Raw genomic sequence first — 20,936 nt, 5'->3', positions numbered from 1 at the left:
CCAGTCTTGTAGACACAAGAGAACAATTATGGAAACAGGAACACATGGGCTACTTGCACAGTGAACAAGTCTGTATGATCATGTTCACACACCACCAAGAAACCTGAAGACACAAAAGAGAATAGTAAAACCAAAAACACTCAGTTTGAAAAAATGTTGCAGTAATCCGCAAGTGCTAGTAAAAGATGTAAAAAACAGGGTATTTGGTTGATACGTTTTTTGCAAAAAATGTATACTAAGCTGCTCTACCATAGTAGCCGGATGATGGGACGGTATAGTCCCATCATCCGGCTACTGTGTTCAAGTGTAAAATAAAAAATACACAGTACAGACAGTACATTAAACATACAGTACATGCTCACCAATCACCTAGTCCCCCAAGCCATCTATGTAAAAAAAAAATGTAAAAATAATAAACCAAAAGTATACTCCCTGATCTGCAGTAATCCATGTAATGACGAGTGTCCCACGACGATCTCCCGTGAAGAGCTGTCACATCGGCAGATGCGACCACTCTCCAGGGGCCCCGGGATGCAATGACGAAAGGTATCCTTCCGCACTGCATCCCTCCGCCGCTATGAGTACAGTATAGGTCATACTATCACTTGCAGCACCGCTGCATGGGAAAATTCTCACTCAGTAGTGCTGTAAAGTGAGAGCAATGAACTCATTTAACCCTCAGTGATAACACGGCAGGAGCCATTGTCTCCTGTCAGTGTGTCACTGAAGGCCTATAGAGCTGTCGCATAATAATAATCTTTATTTATATAGCGTCAACATATTTTGCAGCGCTTTACAGCTTAAGAGATTCAAACACAACAGTCATAAGTAACAACGTTAACAATACAATAATTAAAGCACAATAAGACGACCCTGCTCATGAGAGCTTGCAGTCTAGAATGAGGTGGGGGAGATACAAAGTACAGGTGTGTATTTACAATGATGTTTTTACAATGATGGTCCAGCCATCTTCAGGGAGTGGGGGATAGATGGAAGTAGTGAATGGGCTACACAAAAACATAAAATGACTTTTATTAGAATATGATAGGCCGCTCTGAACAAATGTTTTGAGGGAGCGCCTGAAACTATGCAAATTGTGAATGGTCCTAATATCTTGGGCTAGAGCATTCCAGAGGATTGGCGCAGCACGGGAGAAGTCTTGGAGTCGGGAGTGGGAGGTACGGATTAGAGCAAAGGTTAGTCGAAAGTCATTTGCAGAGCGCAAAGGTCGGTTAGGCCGATAGACAGAAATGAGGGAGGAGATGTAAGGGGGTGCTGCACTGTGAAGAGCTTTGTGGGTGAGAACAAGTACTTTGAATTGGATTCTATAATGAATGGGCAGCCAGTGTAACGACTGGCGAAGAGCGGACGCGTCCAAGTAACGATTATCTAGATAGACAACCCTGGCTGCTGCATTAAGGATAGACTGGAGAGGGGAAAGTCGAGTAAGGGGGAGGCCAATTAATAGAGCTTTGCAGTAGTCCAGGCGGGAGTGGATCAGAGCGACAGTGAGGGTTTTTGTTATTTCCATAGTGAGAAAAGGGCGGATTCTAGAGATGTTCTTTAGGTGTAAGCGGCACTAGCGGGCAAGAGATTGTATATGGAATGTGAAGGAGAGATCAGAGTCAAACGTAACACCCAGACAGCGTGCCTGCTGCCGGAGTGTTATTATGGTGCCACCCACAGAGAGGGAAACGTCAGATTTAGGGAGGTTAGTAGATGGTGGGAGCAGAAGTTCAGTTTTGGAGAGGTTGAGTTTCGGATAGAGAGCGCACATGATGTCGGAGTCTGCGGACAGACATTCACTGGTGTTCTGTAGTACAGCGGGAGTAAGGACAGGGGATGACGTGTATAGTTGTGTGTCATCGGCATAAAGATGGTACTGAAAGCCAAATCTGCTGATGGTCTGTCCAATTGGGGCCGTGTAGAGAGAAGAGAAGGGGGCCAAGAACTGAGCCCTGAGGTACCCCAACAGTGAGAGGAAGAGGAGAAGTGGAGCCAAAGAACAGAACACTGAAGGAGCGGTCATAAAGATAGGAGGAGAACCAGGAGAGAGCAGTATCCTTAATGCCTAGTCACTGGAGCCTAGAGAGTAGGAGAGGGTGGTCAACAGTGTCAGAAGCTGCAGAAAGATCGAGAAGAATGAGCAGAGAGTGGTCACCGTTATATTTTGCTGTCAGAATGTCATTGGTCACTTTGAGTGCAGTTTCTGTCGAGTGTAGGGGGGCGGAAGCCGGACTGTGAAGGGAGTGAATGGAGAGGTAACGGGTAAGGCGGGAGTAGACTAGGCTCCAAGAGTTTAGACATGAGGGGGAGGTTGGAGACCGGTCTGTAGTTATTTGTGCAGGATGGGTCGAGGGCTGGTTTCTTTAGTAACGGAGTAATGATAGAGTGTTTGAAGGAGGAAAATGCCTGAGGAGAGTGAGAGATTAAAGATTGTAGTTAGGTGAGTAGTGACGACTGGAGAGAGAGACTGGATTAGATGTGAGGGAATGGGGTCGGTGGTGCATGTAGTCGGGCGAGAAGAAGAGAGGAGCCTGGAGACTTTTTCTTCTGTGATGGGATCAAATGTGGAGAGTGAGCCAGGGGAGATGCAGGGAGGGATGCGAGTTACTGAACTTGGTGATTGGGAGCGGATTTCCTGACGGATATTGTCTATTTTCTCTATAAAGTGGGAGGCCAGGTCATCAGCACAAATGTCTGATAGGGGCTTGTGATGGAGGGGGATGGGGCGGTGAATGGGGATTGCAAGGGAACACAGGAGGATAGGAATAAAGGCTAAAGCACATGGATAGAAGGGAGAGCAGAGTGTGGGTTACCTGACTCCTGCCCTGACTAACTGCCATGGAATAACTGCCCTTTAACTTGATGATTGTCTAATGCGATGCTTTACTGTTACCTTGTAACTGATGATTAATTCTAGTAAAGGAGTTGAATGACATGAAGTTACCATTAAGCGTGCTTGCTGACACATAAAGAATCATTGCAATATACAAAGACATTCAGCTTCCAGGGTGAGCTGGGGATATTCAGTGCATACCATTCAGGGTGCTTGCTGACGCATAAAAAGTCATTGCAATATACAAAGACATTCAGGATCCAGGGAGAGCTGGGGATATTCAGTGCTTACCTCTGTGAAGAGAGGAGAGGAGATGGATATTAGTTCTCTGCCATGGAATAACTGCCCTTCAACTTCATGCTTGTCTAATGCGATGCTTTGCTGAATGCGTGCGACCCCACACATCTCCTGATGTCACTGTTCTATAGATGAGATCGTCGCGGGACATTCGTTATTAATTGTACTATGTCGGAAGAGGGAGTATACTGTTGGTTTATTATTTTTTATTTTTTTGCAGGTGATCGATGTCTTTGGGGAATTAGGCATGGTTGTAAGTATGGTGAAATTAAGAATATTGAAATACTTTCTTCTGGCCGTGTCTTTTTTTTTTTTTTTCTCTTTCACTACTATAGGATTAGTAATGGATAGGTGTCTTATTGATGCCTCTTCATTACTAACCGGGCTCGATGTCACCTTACAATGCAAAGGTGACATTAACCCCTTATTACCCCATATGCCACCTCTACGGGGAAGTGCACAGAAAATTCCACAGGCAAATCTGTAACGTGTGCACATAGCCTTATTCACCCTGAATGAGCGCAGTTGGATCCCAGTAGCACTATTGTGCTATTATACCCCACCCCTGAATCATACATTACCGTATTTTTCGGACTATAAGACGCACCGGACTATAAGGCGCACCCAGGTTTTAGAGGTGGAAAATAGGGAAAAAAAATATTTGAAGCTAAAAAATGTGGTAAAATATTTAATAACGTAAATGACATACTATTATATGTGGTGTTATTATATATAATAGTATGTTATTATGTTGGAAGCTGTGGGACCAGTGCGGTGTCTGTAAAGCACTATATAAAGATGCTGGAGGGTGAGTACAAGAATGGGGGCACAGGGCTTATATTCAAAGCATCACTCCAGCACTGCAAAATAACACTGGAGTGCTGCTTTAAAATCCCATGGGAGAACTATAACTCCCAGCATGTCCTGCAGATCCTATGACATGCTGGGAGTTATAGTTCACCAAAGGAGTGGCAGAGTGCTTTATTGTGTTTTGTAAAGACTAACCTCTTAAACGTGGCAGCCAGCCACACTGTGGTGAGGTTAAAGCTGGAGCATCCCATGACTGCACCCAGAGCAGTCCCTCGTTTCCTTTCCACAGCACAGGTTATGAGGAAGCCTGCAGATTCTAGTGGAGACTGGAGAGCCTGAAGGACCTGTGATGATGTCAAGAAGAGGGAGGGCTCTGAGCTGCCATGTGATGCTCCAGCCCGCCCACTCCTGACATCATCACAGGTCCTCCTGCACAGAACTCAGCGTCCAGCCCAGGCATGGCAGGCAGGTATGCAGCGATCTCCTCTCTCCTCTGGCCCCTGCTGCTGCCTCCTCTCCCCGGACACACAGACCTCCCCAGCTGCTGCAGGAATCAGCGCTGGAGAAGCCATGTGTGTCCCTGCTTAAGCATTTGCTGCTCCCGGCTCTGCACTTAATCATCGGAAGCACATGGTTTCTCCAGCGCTGATTCTGGGCAGCGGGGACATCCTGAAGTGGGATAACAATGCGATCCCACTCGCTGCTGCCCCCCTCCCCACATGCTACATCCGTACCATAAGACGCACCCACACTTTCCTCCCAAATTTGGAGGAAAAAAAGTGCGTCTTATGGTCGGAAAAATACAGTAATTCTTGCATACCATCCGATAGTGGAAGTGAAGCGAACAATATGGTGTGGTCACTTCCGGTTACTGTGCATCTCACTATGTGGAACGCAGCGTGATTACATCTGATATGCGTTCCAGCTGCTGAAGTGCACCTCTGCGATCCCTGCCGAAACTACGCTGTTTAACCAGGTGATCAACGGGCTATGCACATGACAAGGTTTTTTTAAGCCCCCAATTGGCTGAAAAGGTTCTTTCTTTAAACAATGACGGACGTCACACGCCAATGACGAGCTATGTTTGTGAAAGGGATTAAAGAGGGCCTTGACTGCGGGCTGCTCATTACTGACCTTAAGGTACCGTTACACTAACAGACTTACCAACGATCATGACCAGCTATAACGACCTGGCCGTGATCGTTGGTAAGTCGTTGTGTGGTCGCTGGGGAGCTGTCACACAGACAGCTCTCTCCAGCGACCAACCATCAGGGGAAAGACTTCGGCATAGTTGAAACTGTCTTCAACGATGCCGAAGTCCCCGGGTAACCAGGGTAAACATTGGGTTACTAAGTGCAGGGTCGCGCTTAGTAACCCGATATTTATCCTGGTTACCATTGTAAAAGTTAAAAAAAAAAAAAACACTGCATACTCACATTCCGATATCTGTCACGTCCCCCGCCGTCAGCTTCCCGCACTGACTGTGTCAGTGCCGGCCGTAAAGCAGAGCAGAGCGGTGATGTCACCGCTGTGCTCTGCTTTACGGCCGGCGCGCTGACAGTGCAGGGAAGCTGACGGCGGGGGACGTGACAGACATCGGAATGTGAGTATGTACTGTTTGTTTTTTTTTGTTTGTTTGTTTTTTACTTTTACAATGGTAACCAGGGTAAATATCGGGTTACTAAGCGCGGCCCTGCGCTTAGTAACCCGATATTTACCCTGGTTACAAGTGAACACATCGCTGGATCGGCGTCACACATGCCGATCCAGCGATGACAGCGGGTGATCAGCGACCAAAAAAAGGTCCTGATCATTCCCCAACGACCAACGATCTCCCAGCAGGGGCCTGGTCGTTGGTCGCTGTCTCACATAACGAGATCGTTAGCGGGATCGTTGCTACGTCACAAAAAGCGTGACATTGCAACGATATCGTTAACGAAATCGTTGTGTTAAGGTACCTTTAGGCAGTGACACAACTAGTCACCTCTGCAGGGTCTATTATGATAACGGACACTTATCTCTATACTTAGTCCATGACTCATCGGCTTTAATATAATTAAACTCTCCTGATGAATCCCCGAGAAGGGGAGGAAACGCATAGGGAGACTTGTACCTTACATTTTGTGGATGGTGGATTGTCCTTAGCAGGGTTCACTTCTCCTCCTCTCCTTGTTAGGACAAGAGTACTACAAGGGGCACGACAGGAAGTATAGTAAAACTTCATACCCCCTAACCCTCGCTCCCTTCCCTTTTCTTGGGGCCTATATATCTAGAGAAGGTATTGAGGAGGAACCACCTGTGGATTTTTGTCCGTTCCTATTGGGGAGATCAAACCGATTTTTATATTTGAGCACTGGTTTGCACGAGCACTTTATGCGGTATTTGTGTCATGTTCTTATGTCCATTTCATTTTAACCATTAAGAGTTAAGTTTTATCATATTATTAGAAGGCTCTCTGAGCTATACTCTAAAATCTGGAGCTAAAGCAACATTTTTGTGTTAAAAATGTAATGTAATTTTTTCTTCATTGCCCACTGGTATAAAATTCTATGACACATCTGTGGTGTCAGTATGCTCACTGTACCCCTGGATGAATTCATTGAGAGGTCTAATTTTGTAAAATCGGGTCAATTATGGGCACCTCATGGTCTCAAACCATTCCATCAATATCTGAACTCCAGAATGGTGCTCCTTCGCTTATGAGCTTTCCACTGTGCCTCAAAAGTAGTTTTCAACCACATATGGTGTATATGTGTACTTGCGAGAAATTGCGTGTCCTTTTTCTCCTATTACCCCTTTTCAAAATAAAAAAAACTTTGGGCCTAAGTAACATTTTAGTTGAAAAAATGGTAATTTTTCATTGACTCGGCCTAATGTTACACAATTTTGGGAATCGCCTGAACATTGAAAATGTTCACTACACCCCTAGATCAATTCCTCAAGAGATGTAGTTTACAAGATAGTGTCATTTGTTGGGGCTTCTGCCGTTTTAGCATGTCAGATGTGACACTGCATCCGCAATCTATTCCAGCAAAAATTGTGTTCCAGCATTCAATTGGCACTTCTTCCCATCCAAGCCATGCTGTGTGTCCAAACAGTAGTTTTCCATCACATGTAGGGTATCTGCCTACTCAGGAGAAATCGCACACAATATTTTGAGGTCCCATTGTCTCCTGTTTTCTTTGGTGAAAATGAAATGTGTGGGGCTAAAGTAACAATTTTATGGGAAAAATGTATTGTTTCATTTTCACAGCTTAATGTTATAAAATTCTGTGCAGCCCCTTTCTGTTCAAAGTGCTCACTACAACTCTAAATAAGTGCCTTTGTGGGGTGTAGTTTACGAAATGGAGTCACATGTGGAGGTTTCCACTGTTTAGGAACTTTACGGGCTCTGCAAATGCGACATGGCATACTCTATCTATTCCAGCCAATTTTGTGCTCGAAAAGTCAAATGGTTCTCCTTCCTTTCTGAGTGTTGCCGAACACTGAAACTGTAGTTTTTCACCACATATGGGGTGTCTTATCAGTGTGCTCAGGAGAAACTGCACAACAAATTGTTTGGTTCATTTTTTCCTGTTCTCCTTTTGAAAATGTTAATTTCGGAGCTGAATCTATATTTTGGGGAAAAAGGTAAAATTTAAATTTTTTTTCCTTCCACATTTCCTTATTTCTGGTGATGCCCCTAAAAAGTTAATCTAATGCATATAGTTTTGAGCTCTTTGAGGGGTGCAGTTTTTAAAATGGTTTCACATTCTGTCACATAGGTTCCTCAGTCAATTAAAAAAAAAAAAGTGGTTTTGTAAATTTTGCTAGAAAAAGGAGAAAACTGCTGAAACTCAACCCTTTTTACTTGCAAAAGAATAGTTTTTCAAAATTGATGCTGATGTGAAGATGACATAGTAAATATTATGTATTATCTATTTTGTGTGGTATAACGGTCTGGCTTAGGCTACTTTCACACTAGCGTCGTGCACTGCACGTCGCATTGATGCATACTGTGGAAGCGCCGCACAATGGGGGCAGCGGATGCTGTTTTTCAACACATCCGCTGCCCCATTGTGAGGTGCGGGGAGGCGGGGGCGGAGTTCCGGCCGCGCATGCGCGGTCGGAAAAGACGGTAACGACGCATCAAGAAACGTTACATTCAACGTTTTTTGGTGGCGATGGTCCGCCACAACATGACGCAACCGTCGCACGTGTGGCAAAGCGTCGCAATGCATCGCTAATGTTAGTCAATGGAGAAAAAATGCATCCTGCAAGCAATTTTGCAGGATGCGGTTTTTCTCCAAAACGACGCATTGCGACGTGCAGTGCACGACGCTAGTGTGAAAGTAGCCTTAAGGGCATGTACATTTAACGACCAGTGGTATTTTTGGTTTTGCATTTTCAGTTTTTGCTCCCATTCTTCCCAGAGCCATAACTTTTTTTTTTTTGGTCAAAATAACCATGTGAGGGCTTGTTTTTTTTGCAGGACGAGTTGTACTTTTGAACGACACCATTGATTTTTCCATGTCGTGTACTCCAAAACGGAAAAAAAAATTCCAAGTGCGGTGAAATTGCAAAAAAAATGCAAGCCCTCGTGTTTTTTTTTGCTTTTTTACTAGGTTTACTAAATGCTAAAACTGACCAGCCATTATGAGGTTACAGGTCACTACGAGTCCATAGACACTAAACATGTCTAGGTTCTTTTTTTATTTAAGTGGTGAAAAAAAATTCCAAACTTTGTTAAAAAAAAAATAATAATAATAATGCGTCATTTTCTGATACCCGTAGCGTCTCCATTTTTTGTTACCTCGGGTCAGTTGAGAGCAATGTCGTGGCTACCAAAAAAGGGTAATTCTGGAGTTTTTACTTTTTTTTTTTTCTCGCTACGCCGTTTATCGATCAGGTTAATCATTTTTCTCTATTGATAGATCAGGAGATTCTGAACGCGGCGATACCAAATATGTGTATGTTAGATTTTTTTTATCTTATTTTGTTTAGGGCAAAAGGGGGGTGATTTGAACTTTTATATTTTTTTATGTTTTTAAAAACTTTGTTTTCACTTATTGCATGCTTCAGTAGTCTCCGTGGGAGACTAGGAGCGGTCATAAACCGATCGGCTCTGCTACATACAAGCGGTGATAAGATCACCTATATGAAGCAGAATACCTCTCTCACTATGAGCGCCAACCACCGGGTGGCGCTCATAGCAATCTGGCAGTGTCAACTCTAGAGGTCTCCAGGAGACTTCTGGTTGTCATGCCAACCCATCCCATAGTTTGTAAGCTTGCGAGCAGGGCCCTCACTCCTCCTGGTATCTGTTTTGAACTGTATTTCTGTTATGCTGTAATGTCTATTGTCTGTACAAGTCCCCTCTATAATTTGTAAAGCGCTGCGGAATATGTTGGCGCTATATAAATAAAATTATTATTATTATTATTATCGGTGACCCGCGATCTTTTAACAGCGGCATTTAATGGGTGAATCATGATTCCACCTGCGGCTGTTCCGTGCATATGTCAGCTGTTCAAAACCGCTGACATCTGCCGGGAAAGATGTGGGCTCACCGCCGGAGCCCACATGAAAGGGAGGGTGTCAGACATCGGCATACCATTATGCCCGATGTCGGAAAGGGGTTAAAGTTTGAAAATTGCAAAATTTTCAAGTTGTCACCTTTCTGATATTTTCATAAATAAGAAAAAAATAAAATAAACCAAAAGATACTATTTGTATGAAGTACAACCTGTCACTAAAAACAGTCTCAAAACCTGGGACATGTTTAACCCCTTAGTGACAGAGCCAATTTGGTACTTAATGACCGAGCCAATTTTTGCAATTCTGACCACTGTCACTTTATGAGGTTATAACTCTGGAACGCTTCAACGGATCCCACTGATTCTGAGATTGTTTTTTCGTGACATATTGTACTTCATGTTAGTGGTAACATTTCCTCGCTATTACTTGCGATTATTTATGAAAAAAACGGAAATATGGCGAAAATTTTTAAAATTTTGCAATTTTCAAACTTTGTATTTTTATGCCCTTAAATCAGAGAGATATGTCATGAAAAATAGTTAATAAATAACATTTCCCACATGTCTACTTTACATCAGCACAATTTTGGAAACAAAATTTTTTTTTGTTAGGGAGTTATAAGGGTTAAAAGTTGACCAGCAATTTCTCATTTTTACAACACCATTTTTTTTTTAGGGACCACATCACATTTGAAGTCATTTTGAGGGGTCTATATGATAGAAAATAATGAAGTGTGACACCATTCTAAAAACTACACCCCTCAAGGTTCTCAAAACCACATTCAAGAAGTTTATTACCCCTTTACGTGCTTCACAGGAACTGAAACAATGTGGAAGGAAAAAATGAACATTTAACTTTTTTTTGCAAACATCTTAATTCAGAACCATTTTTTTTATTTTCACAAGTGTAAAAACAGAAATGTAACCATAAATTTTGTTATGCAATTTCTCCTGAATACGCCAATACCCCATATGTGGGGGTAAACCACTTTTTGGGCGCACCGCAGAACTTAGAAGTGAAGGAGCGCCGTTTGACTTTTTCAATGCAGAATTGGCTGGAATTGAGATCGGACGCCATGTCACGTTTAGAGAGCCCCTGATGTGCCTAAACAGTGGAAACTCCCCACAAGTGACACCATTTTGGAAACTAGACCCCTTAAGGAACTTATCTAGATGTGTGGTGAGCACTTTGAACCCCCAAGTGCTTCACAGAAGTTTATAACGTAGAGCCGTGAAAAAAAAAAAAATCGTATTTTTTCTACAAAAATGATCTCTTTGCCCACAAATTTTTATTTTCACAAGGGTAAGAGGAGAAATTAGACTACTAAAGTTGTTGTGCAAATTCTCCTGAGTACGTCGACACCCAATATGTGGGGGTAAACCACTGTTTGGGCGCACCGCAGAGCTTGGAAGAGAAAGAGTGCCGTTTTACTTTTTCAATGTAGAATTGGCTGGAATTGAGATCGGACGCCATGTCGCGTTTGGAGAGCCCCTGATGTGCCTAAACAGTAGAAATCCCCCACAAGTGACCCCATTTTGGAAACTAGACCCCCCATGGACCTTATCTAGATGTGTGGTGAGAACTTTGAATGCCCAAGTGCTTCACATAAGTTTATAATGCAGAGTCGTGAAAATAAAAAATATTTTTTTTTCCACAAAAAAGATTTTTTAGCCCCCAAGTGTTTATTTTCACAAGGGTAACAGGAGAAATTGGACTGCAATAGTTGTTGTCCAATTTATCCCGAGTACGCTGATGCGCCATATGTGGGGGTAAACCACTGTTTGGGCGCACGGCAGAGCTCGGAAGGGAAGGAGCGCCTTTTTGGAATGCAGACTTTGTTAGAATGGTCTGTGGGCATTATGTTGCGATTGCAGAGCCCCTGATGTACCTAAACTGTAGTAACCCCCCACAAGTGACCCCATTTTGGAAACTAGACCCCCCAAGGAACTTATCTAGATGTGTGGTGAGAACTTTGAATGCCCAAGTGCTTCACAGAAGTTTATAATGCAGAGTCATAAAAAAATATATATATATATATATATATATTTTTCCACAAAAAGGATTTTGTAGCCCCCAAGTTTTTATTTTCACAAGGGTAACAAGAGAAATTGGACCCCAGAAGTTGTTGTCCAATTTATCCCGAGTATGCTGATGCCCCATATGTGGGGGTAACCCACTGTTTGGGCGCACGGCAGAGCTCAGAAGGGAGGGAGCACCATTTGACTTTTTGAGCGCAAAATTGGCTATCGTGTTTAGAGACCCCCTGATGTACCTAAACAGTGGAAACCCCCCAATTCTAGCTCCAACCCTAACCCCAACACACCCCTAACCCTAATCCCAACCTGATCCATAATCCTAATCACTAACCCTAACCATAATCACAACCCTTACCCCAAAACAACCCTAATGTCAACCCTAACCATAACCCTAATCAAAACCCTAAATCCAACACACCCCTAATCCTAATCTCAACCCTAACCTCAAACCTAACCCTAATCCCAATACACCCCTAATCACAACCCTAACCTTAACCCTAATCCCAAAACTAACCCTAATCCCAAGCGTAACCCTAATGCCAACCCTAACCCTAATACTAACCCTAATCCAAACCCTAAACCTAATCCAAACTCTAACCCTAACTTTAGCCCCAACCCTAGCCCTAACTTTAGCCCCAACCCTAACCCTAGCCCTAAGGCTACTTTCACACTTGCGTTGTTTGGCATCCGTCGCAATCCGTCGTTTTGGACAAGAAACGGATCCTGCAAATGTGCCCGCAGGATGCGTTTTTGCCCATAGACTTGTATTGCCGACGGATCGTGACGGATGGCCACATGTCGCGTCTGTCGTGCACTGGATCAGTGTTTTGGCGGACCGTCAGCACAAAACAACGTTCAATGTAATGTTTTTTTGTATGTCGTATCCGCCATTTCTGACCGCGCATGCGTGGCCGTAACTCCGCCCCCTCCTCCCCAGGACATAGATTGGGCAGCGGATGCATTGAAAAACTACATCCGCTGCCCACGTTATGCACAATTTTCACAACGTGTGTCGGTATGTCGGGCCGATGCATTGCGACGGCCCCGTACCGACGTAAGTGTGAAAGAAGCCTAACCCTAAATTTAGCCCCAACCCTAACTCTAAATTTAGCCCCAACCCTAACCCTAAATTTAGCCCCAACCCTAACCCTAAATTTAGCCCTAATCCTAACCCTAATCCTAGCCCCAACCCTACTCCTAACCCTACCCCTAACCCTAATTTTAGCCCCAACTGCTCTTCTGCCGGCCGGCAGATGGAGACAGATGGCGGGTGCACTGCGCATGCGCCCGCCATTTTCTTTTGCCGGCGGCCAGGAGGAGCAGCAGGATGACCCAGGGACACAGGTGAGTATGGCAGGGTCCCCGAATCCCCCTATTTCTCTGTCCTCTGATGTGCGATCACATCAGAGGACAGAGAATTACACTTTGACCTTTTTTTTTTTTTTTTTTGCGGTCGCCGGTAAACAGTTAATTACCGGCGATCGCAAAACAGGGGTCGGTAACCCCCCCCCCCCCCCCCCGAATCATGTTCTCTGGGGTCTCGGCTACCCCCGGCAGCCGAGACCCCGGAGAAAATCTGACTCTGGGGGGCGCTATTCACTTTTTCCACAGCGCCGTTAATTAACGGCGCTGTGGTTTAAGTACCCTTAGCGGCCGCCGTTAAACGGCGTATCGGCGGTCGCTAAGGGGTTAAGCGTTCCAGAGTTACCTCATAAGGTGACACTGGTCAGAACTTAAAATTTGCCCTGGTCAGAAAGGTGAAAACGGGTTGGAGGGTGAAGGGATTAAACTATTATGGGGTGTGCAGAACCATAATTGTTCTACAGCAGTGTGTCAGTATTGCACCTGGAGTTATCTGATTGGAGGTGCTGGTATAATCACTATATATTAAGGTACATATTTCATATATACAGGGGGGAAAAAAGTATTTGATACACTGCTGATTTTTCAAGTTTTCCCACCTACAAAGAATGGAGAGGTCTGTCATTTTTATCGTAGGTACACTTCATGTGTCAAAGGTAGAATCAAAAAATAAAAAAACAGAAAATCACATTGTGTGATTATTAGATAATTAAATTGCATGAAATAAGTATTTGATCACTTACCAACCAGCAAGAATTCTGGCTCTCGCAGACCTGTTAGTTTTTCTTTAAGAAGCCCTCCTACTCTGCAGTCATTACCTGTATTAATTGCACTTGTTTGAACTTGTTACCTGTATATAAGACACCTGTTCACGCGCTCAATCACACTTCAACTTCTCCATGGCCAAGACCAAAGAGCTATCTAAGGACACGAGGAACAAAATTATAGACCTGCACCAGGCTGGGATGGATTACAGGTACCAGCTTGGTAACAAGGCAACAACTGTTGACACAATTATTAGAAAGTGGAAGAATGAATGTGAATCTTCCACGGTCTGGGGTTCCATGCAGGAGGGGTTCCATGTGGGGTAAGGACGAATATGAGAAAGGTCAGGAAAAAGCCCAGAACTAAACTGGATGACCTGGTCAATGACCTAACAAGAGCTGGGACCACAGTCTCCAACAATACCGATAGTAAAACACTATGCAGTCATGGATTGAAAAGTCCCCCCTGCTCACATCAGCATATGTCCAGGTTTGTTTTGAAGTTTGCCAGTGACCATCTGGATGATCGAGAGGGGAGAAGGTCATGTGGTCAGATGAGACCAAAATAGAACTTTTTGATATCCACTCCACTCACCTTGTTTGGAGTAAGAAGACGGATGAATACAACCCCAATAACACCATCCCAACCGTGAAGCATGGTGAAGTAAACATCATGTTTTGGGGATGCTTTTCTGCAAAGTGGATAGAACGACTGCACCACATTGATGGGAGGATGGATGGGGTCATGTATCGTGAGATTTTGTCCAAAAACCTACTTCTTTCAGTAGATGGGTCATAGGTGGGTCTTCCAGCATGACAATGATCTGAAACACACAGTGGACTAGAAGAAGGACCTCTGCTCTGACTGCATCCACAGGACCATTAACGAGGATACCCCTGACTTTGCAGTAAGCCTTCAGCACATTATTAGATCTGAGGCAGAGGGCTCCCTAAAAATCCTATTAAAAAAAGAAAAAACTTCCCTTTTTACCCTAACTCGGACTCCTCTCCACGGAGGAGAGGAAGGACAATATTACAGCGTGTTCTCATCCTCCTCGGACAGTGACATTGGGAGTTAGACCATGTTTTGCAGTGGAGGACACTGATTACCTGCTTAAGGCCATTAGGACAACAGTGTGTCGAAGGAGAAGTCAGCTAAATCTCTTTAGGACATGATGTTCGGGGATAAGAGGAAAAGAAGAAACTCACCTTTCCAGTCAATAGTTAGATCCATGCACTCATTAGCAGAGAGTGGAGAAGACAGGAAAGGACTGCTGCCTTGCCCTCGTCCTCAAAAAGGAGATATGCTTTTAAGGAAAAAGATTCAGAGCTATGGGACAAAGTCCTTAGGATTGATCATCAAGGTCAACACTACAGTTTGAAGGTTCAGGGGTACTCAAGCACCCGTTGGATAAGAAGGCAAACACTTTTCTGAGACACACATGAAGGTCTGAATCCTGCAATCGCTGGAACTTGTGCCACACATGCCTTATGGTTGGCTACAATAGCTGGAGGAACAGCTCAAGAGCAAGACTTCAAGGGAAAAGATCTTGTCCAACCTGTTGCACGGATCCGCAGCATTCGTAATGGACACATCCGCTGACTCTGGGAAACTAGCGGCTAGGTCTGCCGGTATGTCTCATGCGGCAAGACGGTATTTGTGACTCAAGGTTTGTCCAGGAGATTTACAATATAATAATAAGTTGTGCTCCATACCCTGTGATCACCAATTTTTGTTTGGGAAAAAGTTGGATGACATCCTAGAAAATGCCGGCGATAACAAAAAGAGCTTTACTGGTTTCTCAGGATAGTCAAGGAAGACTTTTTTTCAGAGGAAGAAATTTAGTAGGGAATGTCCTCTGGGAGAAAGAAGAAAGTGGGGAAAATAAGAACAAAAGAGAGTCCAGATTCATGTTTGGAGGTCCCTACTCTGCTTCTAGAAAGTCATCGCAATGATACCAGACCAACAATAGGGGGAAGGCTTTCCCTCTTCATTCAGGCCTGGGAGAACTTCTCCAGTACCTAGGTCCTGGATATACAACCCCTGGCAAAAATTATGGAATCAATGACCTTGGAAGATGTTCATTCAGTTGTTTAATTTTTTTAGAAAAAAAAGCAGGTCACAGACATGGCACAAAACTAAAGTCATTTCAAATGGCAACTTTCTGGCTTTAAGAAATAAAGAACAAAAAATGTGATAGTCAGTAATGGTTACTTTTTTTAACCAAGCATAGGGGAAAAATTATGGAATCACTCAATTCTGAGGAAAGAATTATGGAATCACCCTGTAAATTTTCATCCCCAAAAATAACACCTGCATTAAATTAGATCTGCTCGTTAGTCTGCATCTAAAAAGGAGTAATCACACCTTGGAGAGCTGTTGCACCAAGTGGACTAATATGAATCATGGCTCTAACACGAGAGATGTCAATTGAAACAAAGGAGAGGATTATCAAAGTCTTAAAAGAGGGTAAATCATCACCCAATGTTGCAAAAGATGTTGGTTGTTCAGTCAGCTGTGTATAAAATCTGGACCAAATACAAACAACATGGGAAGGTTATTAAATGCAAACATACTGGTAGACCAAGGAAGACATCAAAGTGTCAAGCCCGGAAACTTAACGCAATATGTCTCCAAAATAGGAAATGCACAACAAAACAAATGAGGAACGAATGGGTGGAAACTGGAGTCAACGTCTGTGACCGAACTGTAAGAAACCGCTTAAAGGAAATGGGATTTACATACAGAAAAGCTAAACAAAAGCCATCATTAACACCTAAACAGAAAAAAACAAGGTTGCAATGGGCTAATGAAAAGCAATCGTGGACTGTGGATGACTGGATGAAAGTCATGTTCATTGATGAATCGCAAATCTGCATTGGGCAAGGTGATGATGCTGGAACTTTTGTTTGGTGCCGTTCCAATGAGATTTATAAAGATGACTGCCTGAAGAGAACATGCAAATTTCCACAGTCATTGATGATATGGGGCTGCATGTCAGGAAAAGGCACTGGGGAGATGGCTGTCATTACATCTTCAATAAATACACAAGTTTATGTTGATCTTTTGGACCCTTTTCTTATCCCATCAATTGAAAGGATGTTTGGGGATGATGAAATCATTTTTCAAGATGATAATGCATCCTGCCCAACATTCCTTGAAAAGACACATAAGGTCAATGTCATGGCCTGCAAATAGTCCGGATCTCAATCCAATTGAAAATCTTTGGTGGAAGTTGAAGAAAATGGTCCATGACAAGGCTCCAACCTGCAAATCTGATCTGGCTACAGCAATCAGAGAAAGTTGAAGCCAGATTGATGAAGAGTACTGTTTGACACTCATTAAGTACATGCCTCAGAGACTGCAAGCTGTTATAAAAGCCAGAGGTGGTGCAACAAAATACTAGTAATGTGATAGTGTTTTTTTTGTTTTTGTTTTTCTTGATTCCATAATTTTTTCCTCAGAATTGAGTGATTCTATAATTTTTCCCCTATGCTTAATTAAAAAATTTCTTGATTTCTTTTAGTGTTTCTTAAAGTCAGAAAGTTGCAATTTGAAATGACTTTAGTTTTCTGCCATGTCTGTGATCTGATTTTTTTCTACAAAATTAAACAACTAAATGAACATCCTCCAAGGCCGGTGATTCCATAATTTTTGCCAGGGGTTGTAGTAAGGGAAGGCCTGAAGATAAAATTTCACCATCTGCCGGGTCCGTCGTTCATAATAGCCCTCATCAAAAGATCAGCAGAAGAGCAACTTGCCCTAGAGACGGAGATCTTGGGCCTAATAGAGAATCAGGTCCTTGGTTAAATTTTGGGCAAACAAAAAGGGGAATTTATCCTCCCCTCTTTTTGATTAAAAAAAACAAAAAAAAAACATGACTCATTCAGGACCATCATAAATCTGAAGGGTCTGTCGCTGGATAAAAAAAAAAATCACACTTTCATGTTGGAGTTTGTGAATACCGCCGTAAAACATCTTCACCAAAATTTGTTTTATGGTGGCGGTCGATTTAAAGAATGCTTACTATCCATCCAGACCATCAAAAATACTTGAGTGGCCCTATACATACAAGGAAACGTCAGACATTTCCAATTCAAAGCCCTCCACTTCAGGTTGTCGGTTGCTCTAAGTGTGTTCGCCAAATTGATAGCCGAGATGACTGCCTTCCTACGTATCCAGAGCACAGTTATCATTCCTTATGTCGACGAGTTCCTTATAGTAGGAGGACCACTGTGCTACTCAGTTGAAAGAGGTTACAGCCGTCTTACAAAATCTAGGCTAGATGGTGAACACTCAAAAATCAAGACAAAGACTTCTTAAGGGTACAGATCTTTCTGAGCCTTGTTCTGAACTCCAAACTACAGGCCTCTTTCTTACCCAAGGACATGGTGGACAAGATTGTGAACCTGGCCTCTGCAGTCATAGAGCTTCCAAAGATGTCCCTAAGGAAAGCTATGTCCCTGTTTGGAGGGAACCCTAACATCCTGCATCCCAGCAGTCAGATGGGCCCAATTCCTCACTCAAAATCTCCAGTGGGAAATCCTTACTGCACAGAGATTGCTAAAAAGGCGTTTAGAAGGGAGGGTGGATCTTTCTTTAAAGGTCAGAAACTCCCTCATGTGGAGGGCAGTAAGAGAAAATTTGACATCAGGGGTCCAATGGGTAAGGCCAATAAACTACATTAAAACGACTGATGTGAGCCTCTCAGGTTGGGGGGGGGGCACCTGAGGAGCAATTCAGGGGCACTCCCTGAGAAAGGATGGTCATCAAATCTAAAAGAATTGTGAGCTGTGGGAAGGGCTTCAAGTCTCTCTTCCTCTCCTTCTGGGTCTCCACATACGCATCGTGTCGGACAAACGAGCTACGGTGGCGTATATCAACCACCCACAAGGTCCCACTCCCTAATGGAAGCAGCAAACAAAATATTCCCGATAGCAAAGCAACATCTTTTGTCCCACCACTGCACATAAGGGGGAAGAGAACACCATGGCAGACTTTCTAAGCCGCAAGAGAACACCATGGCAGACTCTCTAAGCCGCAAGAATCTGAAACCGGGGAAATGGGTCCTAAACTCATCAGTGTTTCAGCAGATAGTTCATCTGTGGGTTTTACCGGAATTAGATTTGTTTGCCACCACGTAAAAGAAAGGTAATAAAATTCTGTTTACTGGACCCAAAGGAAAACCCGTATGTGGTAGATGCCCTCCAGATTCCATGGGACTTCAGGATTGCTTATGCCTTTTATCCGTCAGTGATGATTCCAGCAGTCATGAAAAAGATCAGGCGAGAGTGATTCCGATTGCCCCTTTCTGGCCAAAAGGACCATGGTTTTTCCTACAACGAGTAATGTCACTTTTAGATCCATGGATTCTGCCGGAGATCCCGGACCATATGCAGGGGCCAATATTGCACACTCAACTGAAGGGATTTTATCTAGCAGCATGGAATTTGAAAGGACAATACTGAGTAACAAGGAGTACTTGGCCAGGGGTAGTTTCCACCTTGCTAAGAAATAGAAAACCCATAAAACCGAAAATTTGTGGTAGGACATGGGAAAAAAATCCTGGTGTTTTTAGGGGAGCCATTAGGTCAAAAGCCTCCAATTGGTCCCATCCTAGAGTTCCTTCAGATAGGCTTGAACTAGGGTTGGCTTCTAATACCCTTAAGGTCTATGTATCAGCTTTACGGGCTTTATATAGTTGTAACCTTGTGGCCAATCGATGGATATCAAGATTCATAAAATCCTGTGATAGGGCTAGGCCAGTCCCAGTCTTTAAGGTCCTCACATGGGATCTGAACCTGGTACTAGAGGCACTGACCAAAGAATTGCTTGAACCTGTGCAGGAGTTGTCAGCCAAAAATCTTACACTCAAACCAATGATATTAGTAGCATCAACGTCAGCCCGAAAGGGTGAATGACTTACAGGCCCTTTCTACGAACCCTCCTTATACACAGATATGAGGATAGTCGTATTAATATCTGATCTGTCTTATCTTCCTAAGGTAGCATTGAAATTTCATCAGTCAAAAGATCATCCTGCCCTTTTTCTGTAATAACTCTGAAGATTTCAGGGGAGGAGAAATTTCATAATGTTGACGTCAAAATGGCACTGTTACAATATATATCTATGACTAGCCAGTGGAGGAAAGCCCAGTCCCTGATTATAGCCTTCCATGGCAATAGGAAGGGTTATGATGTTACAAAAGGCACCATTGCCAGATGGATTAGGGAGACAATTAGTTTAGCCTACTCTGCTAGTGGTGCTCCAATCCCTAACTGTATAAAGGCTCATTCCATCTGAGCTGTGGCAACCTCCTGGCAGAGAACGTGGAAGTATCGATTGATAAAATGTCTAAGGCCGCTACCTGGCTCTGACCATCCTCCTTCTTTAGACGCTACAGATTGCATCTATCCTCTGCTGACTTAACCTTTTGATAGAAGGGTGCCTCAACCGGTGGTCCCTTCCTAAGGTGTTTCAGCTCTCCAAAAATCTCTCGGGTATGCATTCGTGAGTGAAGGGAAAACACCAAGGTTACTTACCTGTTCTCTTTTATCTCCTTCCCATAAAACAAAGAGAGGCCAGGAACTCAGGATTAGGGTACTCTTGATCGTCCAAAGCCCTCCTGGGACATTAGGTGTACTTTTATTTTGATCCTTACAGTATTGCAAAAACTGATGTTTTCTTTTGTTTGTTTGCAGGTTGAATCATCCAAATGTTGTAAAAGCATGTGAGGTGCCACCTGAGATGGATATTATGGTGAATTCGGTGCCCCATCTGGCAATGGAGTACTGTTCTGGAGGAGACTTGCGAAAAGTATGTAAAAATCTGTACAAAATTAAGAAAAATGAACCTTGTGCCATGCTATAGTTCATACTGTCGCACTGGTAGGTGTGGACCCACTGCGCCACAGGCCAGGCTTACCCTTGAGGGGCGTAAATAAGCTGCCACCTGGTCTTCACTAGAGCTTCTAATGGTGAAGTTAGGCTTGAGCTGCAGGTTGCTGCCAGGTACCACTTCAGAGCAGTCCCGAATACTGCAGCAGCTGACCCCAAGGGTCAGGGATGCATGTACGGACTTGGAGTGTCAGGCAAGACAGGGTCTGAATTACTGGTAGTATGTACACTGGTGTTTTCAGACGGACCACTTTCAGGTGTAAGTTGTGACAGAACAAGTTCGAGATCAGGTTCAGGTACAGACTGTTCGGGTTCTAACAGACTAGTGGGCTAAGGACACACTAGGCAATGAAGTTACTCAGGCACCTCCCTACAGGGGAGGGTGCCTTAAATACCTAATGCCTCCCAGCTAT

The 20,936-nt window shown here is 43.7% G+C and overlaps 1 protein-coding gene across 1 annotated transcript in view; it reads left to right on the top strand.

Annotated features, from left to right (window-relative positions):
• CHUK (component of inhibitor of nuclear factor kappa B kinase complex) overlaps window positions 1-20,936 on the top strand; it is a 204,029-nt gene that overhangs the window by 58,658 nt on the left and 124,435 nt on the right. Inside the window, exon 3 of the mRNA XM_069753015.1 lies at window positions 20,329-20,443. Coding sequence (XP_069609116.1) covers window positions 20,329-20,443 — 115 coding nt within the window. The remainder of the gene's footprint in view (window positions 1-20,328; window positions 20,444-20,936) is intronic.

Source organism: Ranitomeya imitator, chromosome 2 (assembly GCF_032444005.1).
Source record: "Ranitomeya imitator isolate aRanImi1 chromosome 2, aRanImi1.pri, whole genome shotgun sequence".
Lineage (NCBI taxonomy): Eukaryota > Metazoa > Chordata > Amphibia > Anura > Dendrobatidae > Ranitomeya > Ranitomeya imitator.
Note: the sequence above shows the minus strand (reverse complement) of the source record. Positions and strands in the feature narration are given on the sequence as shown.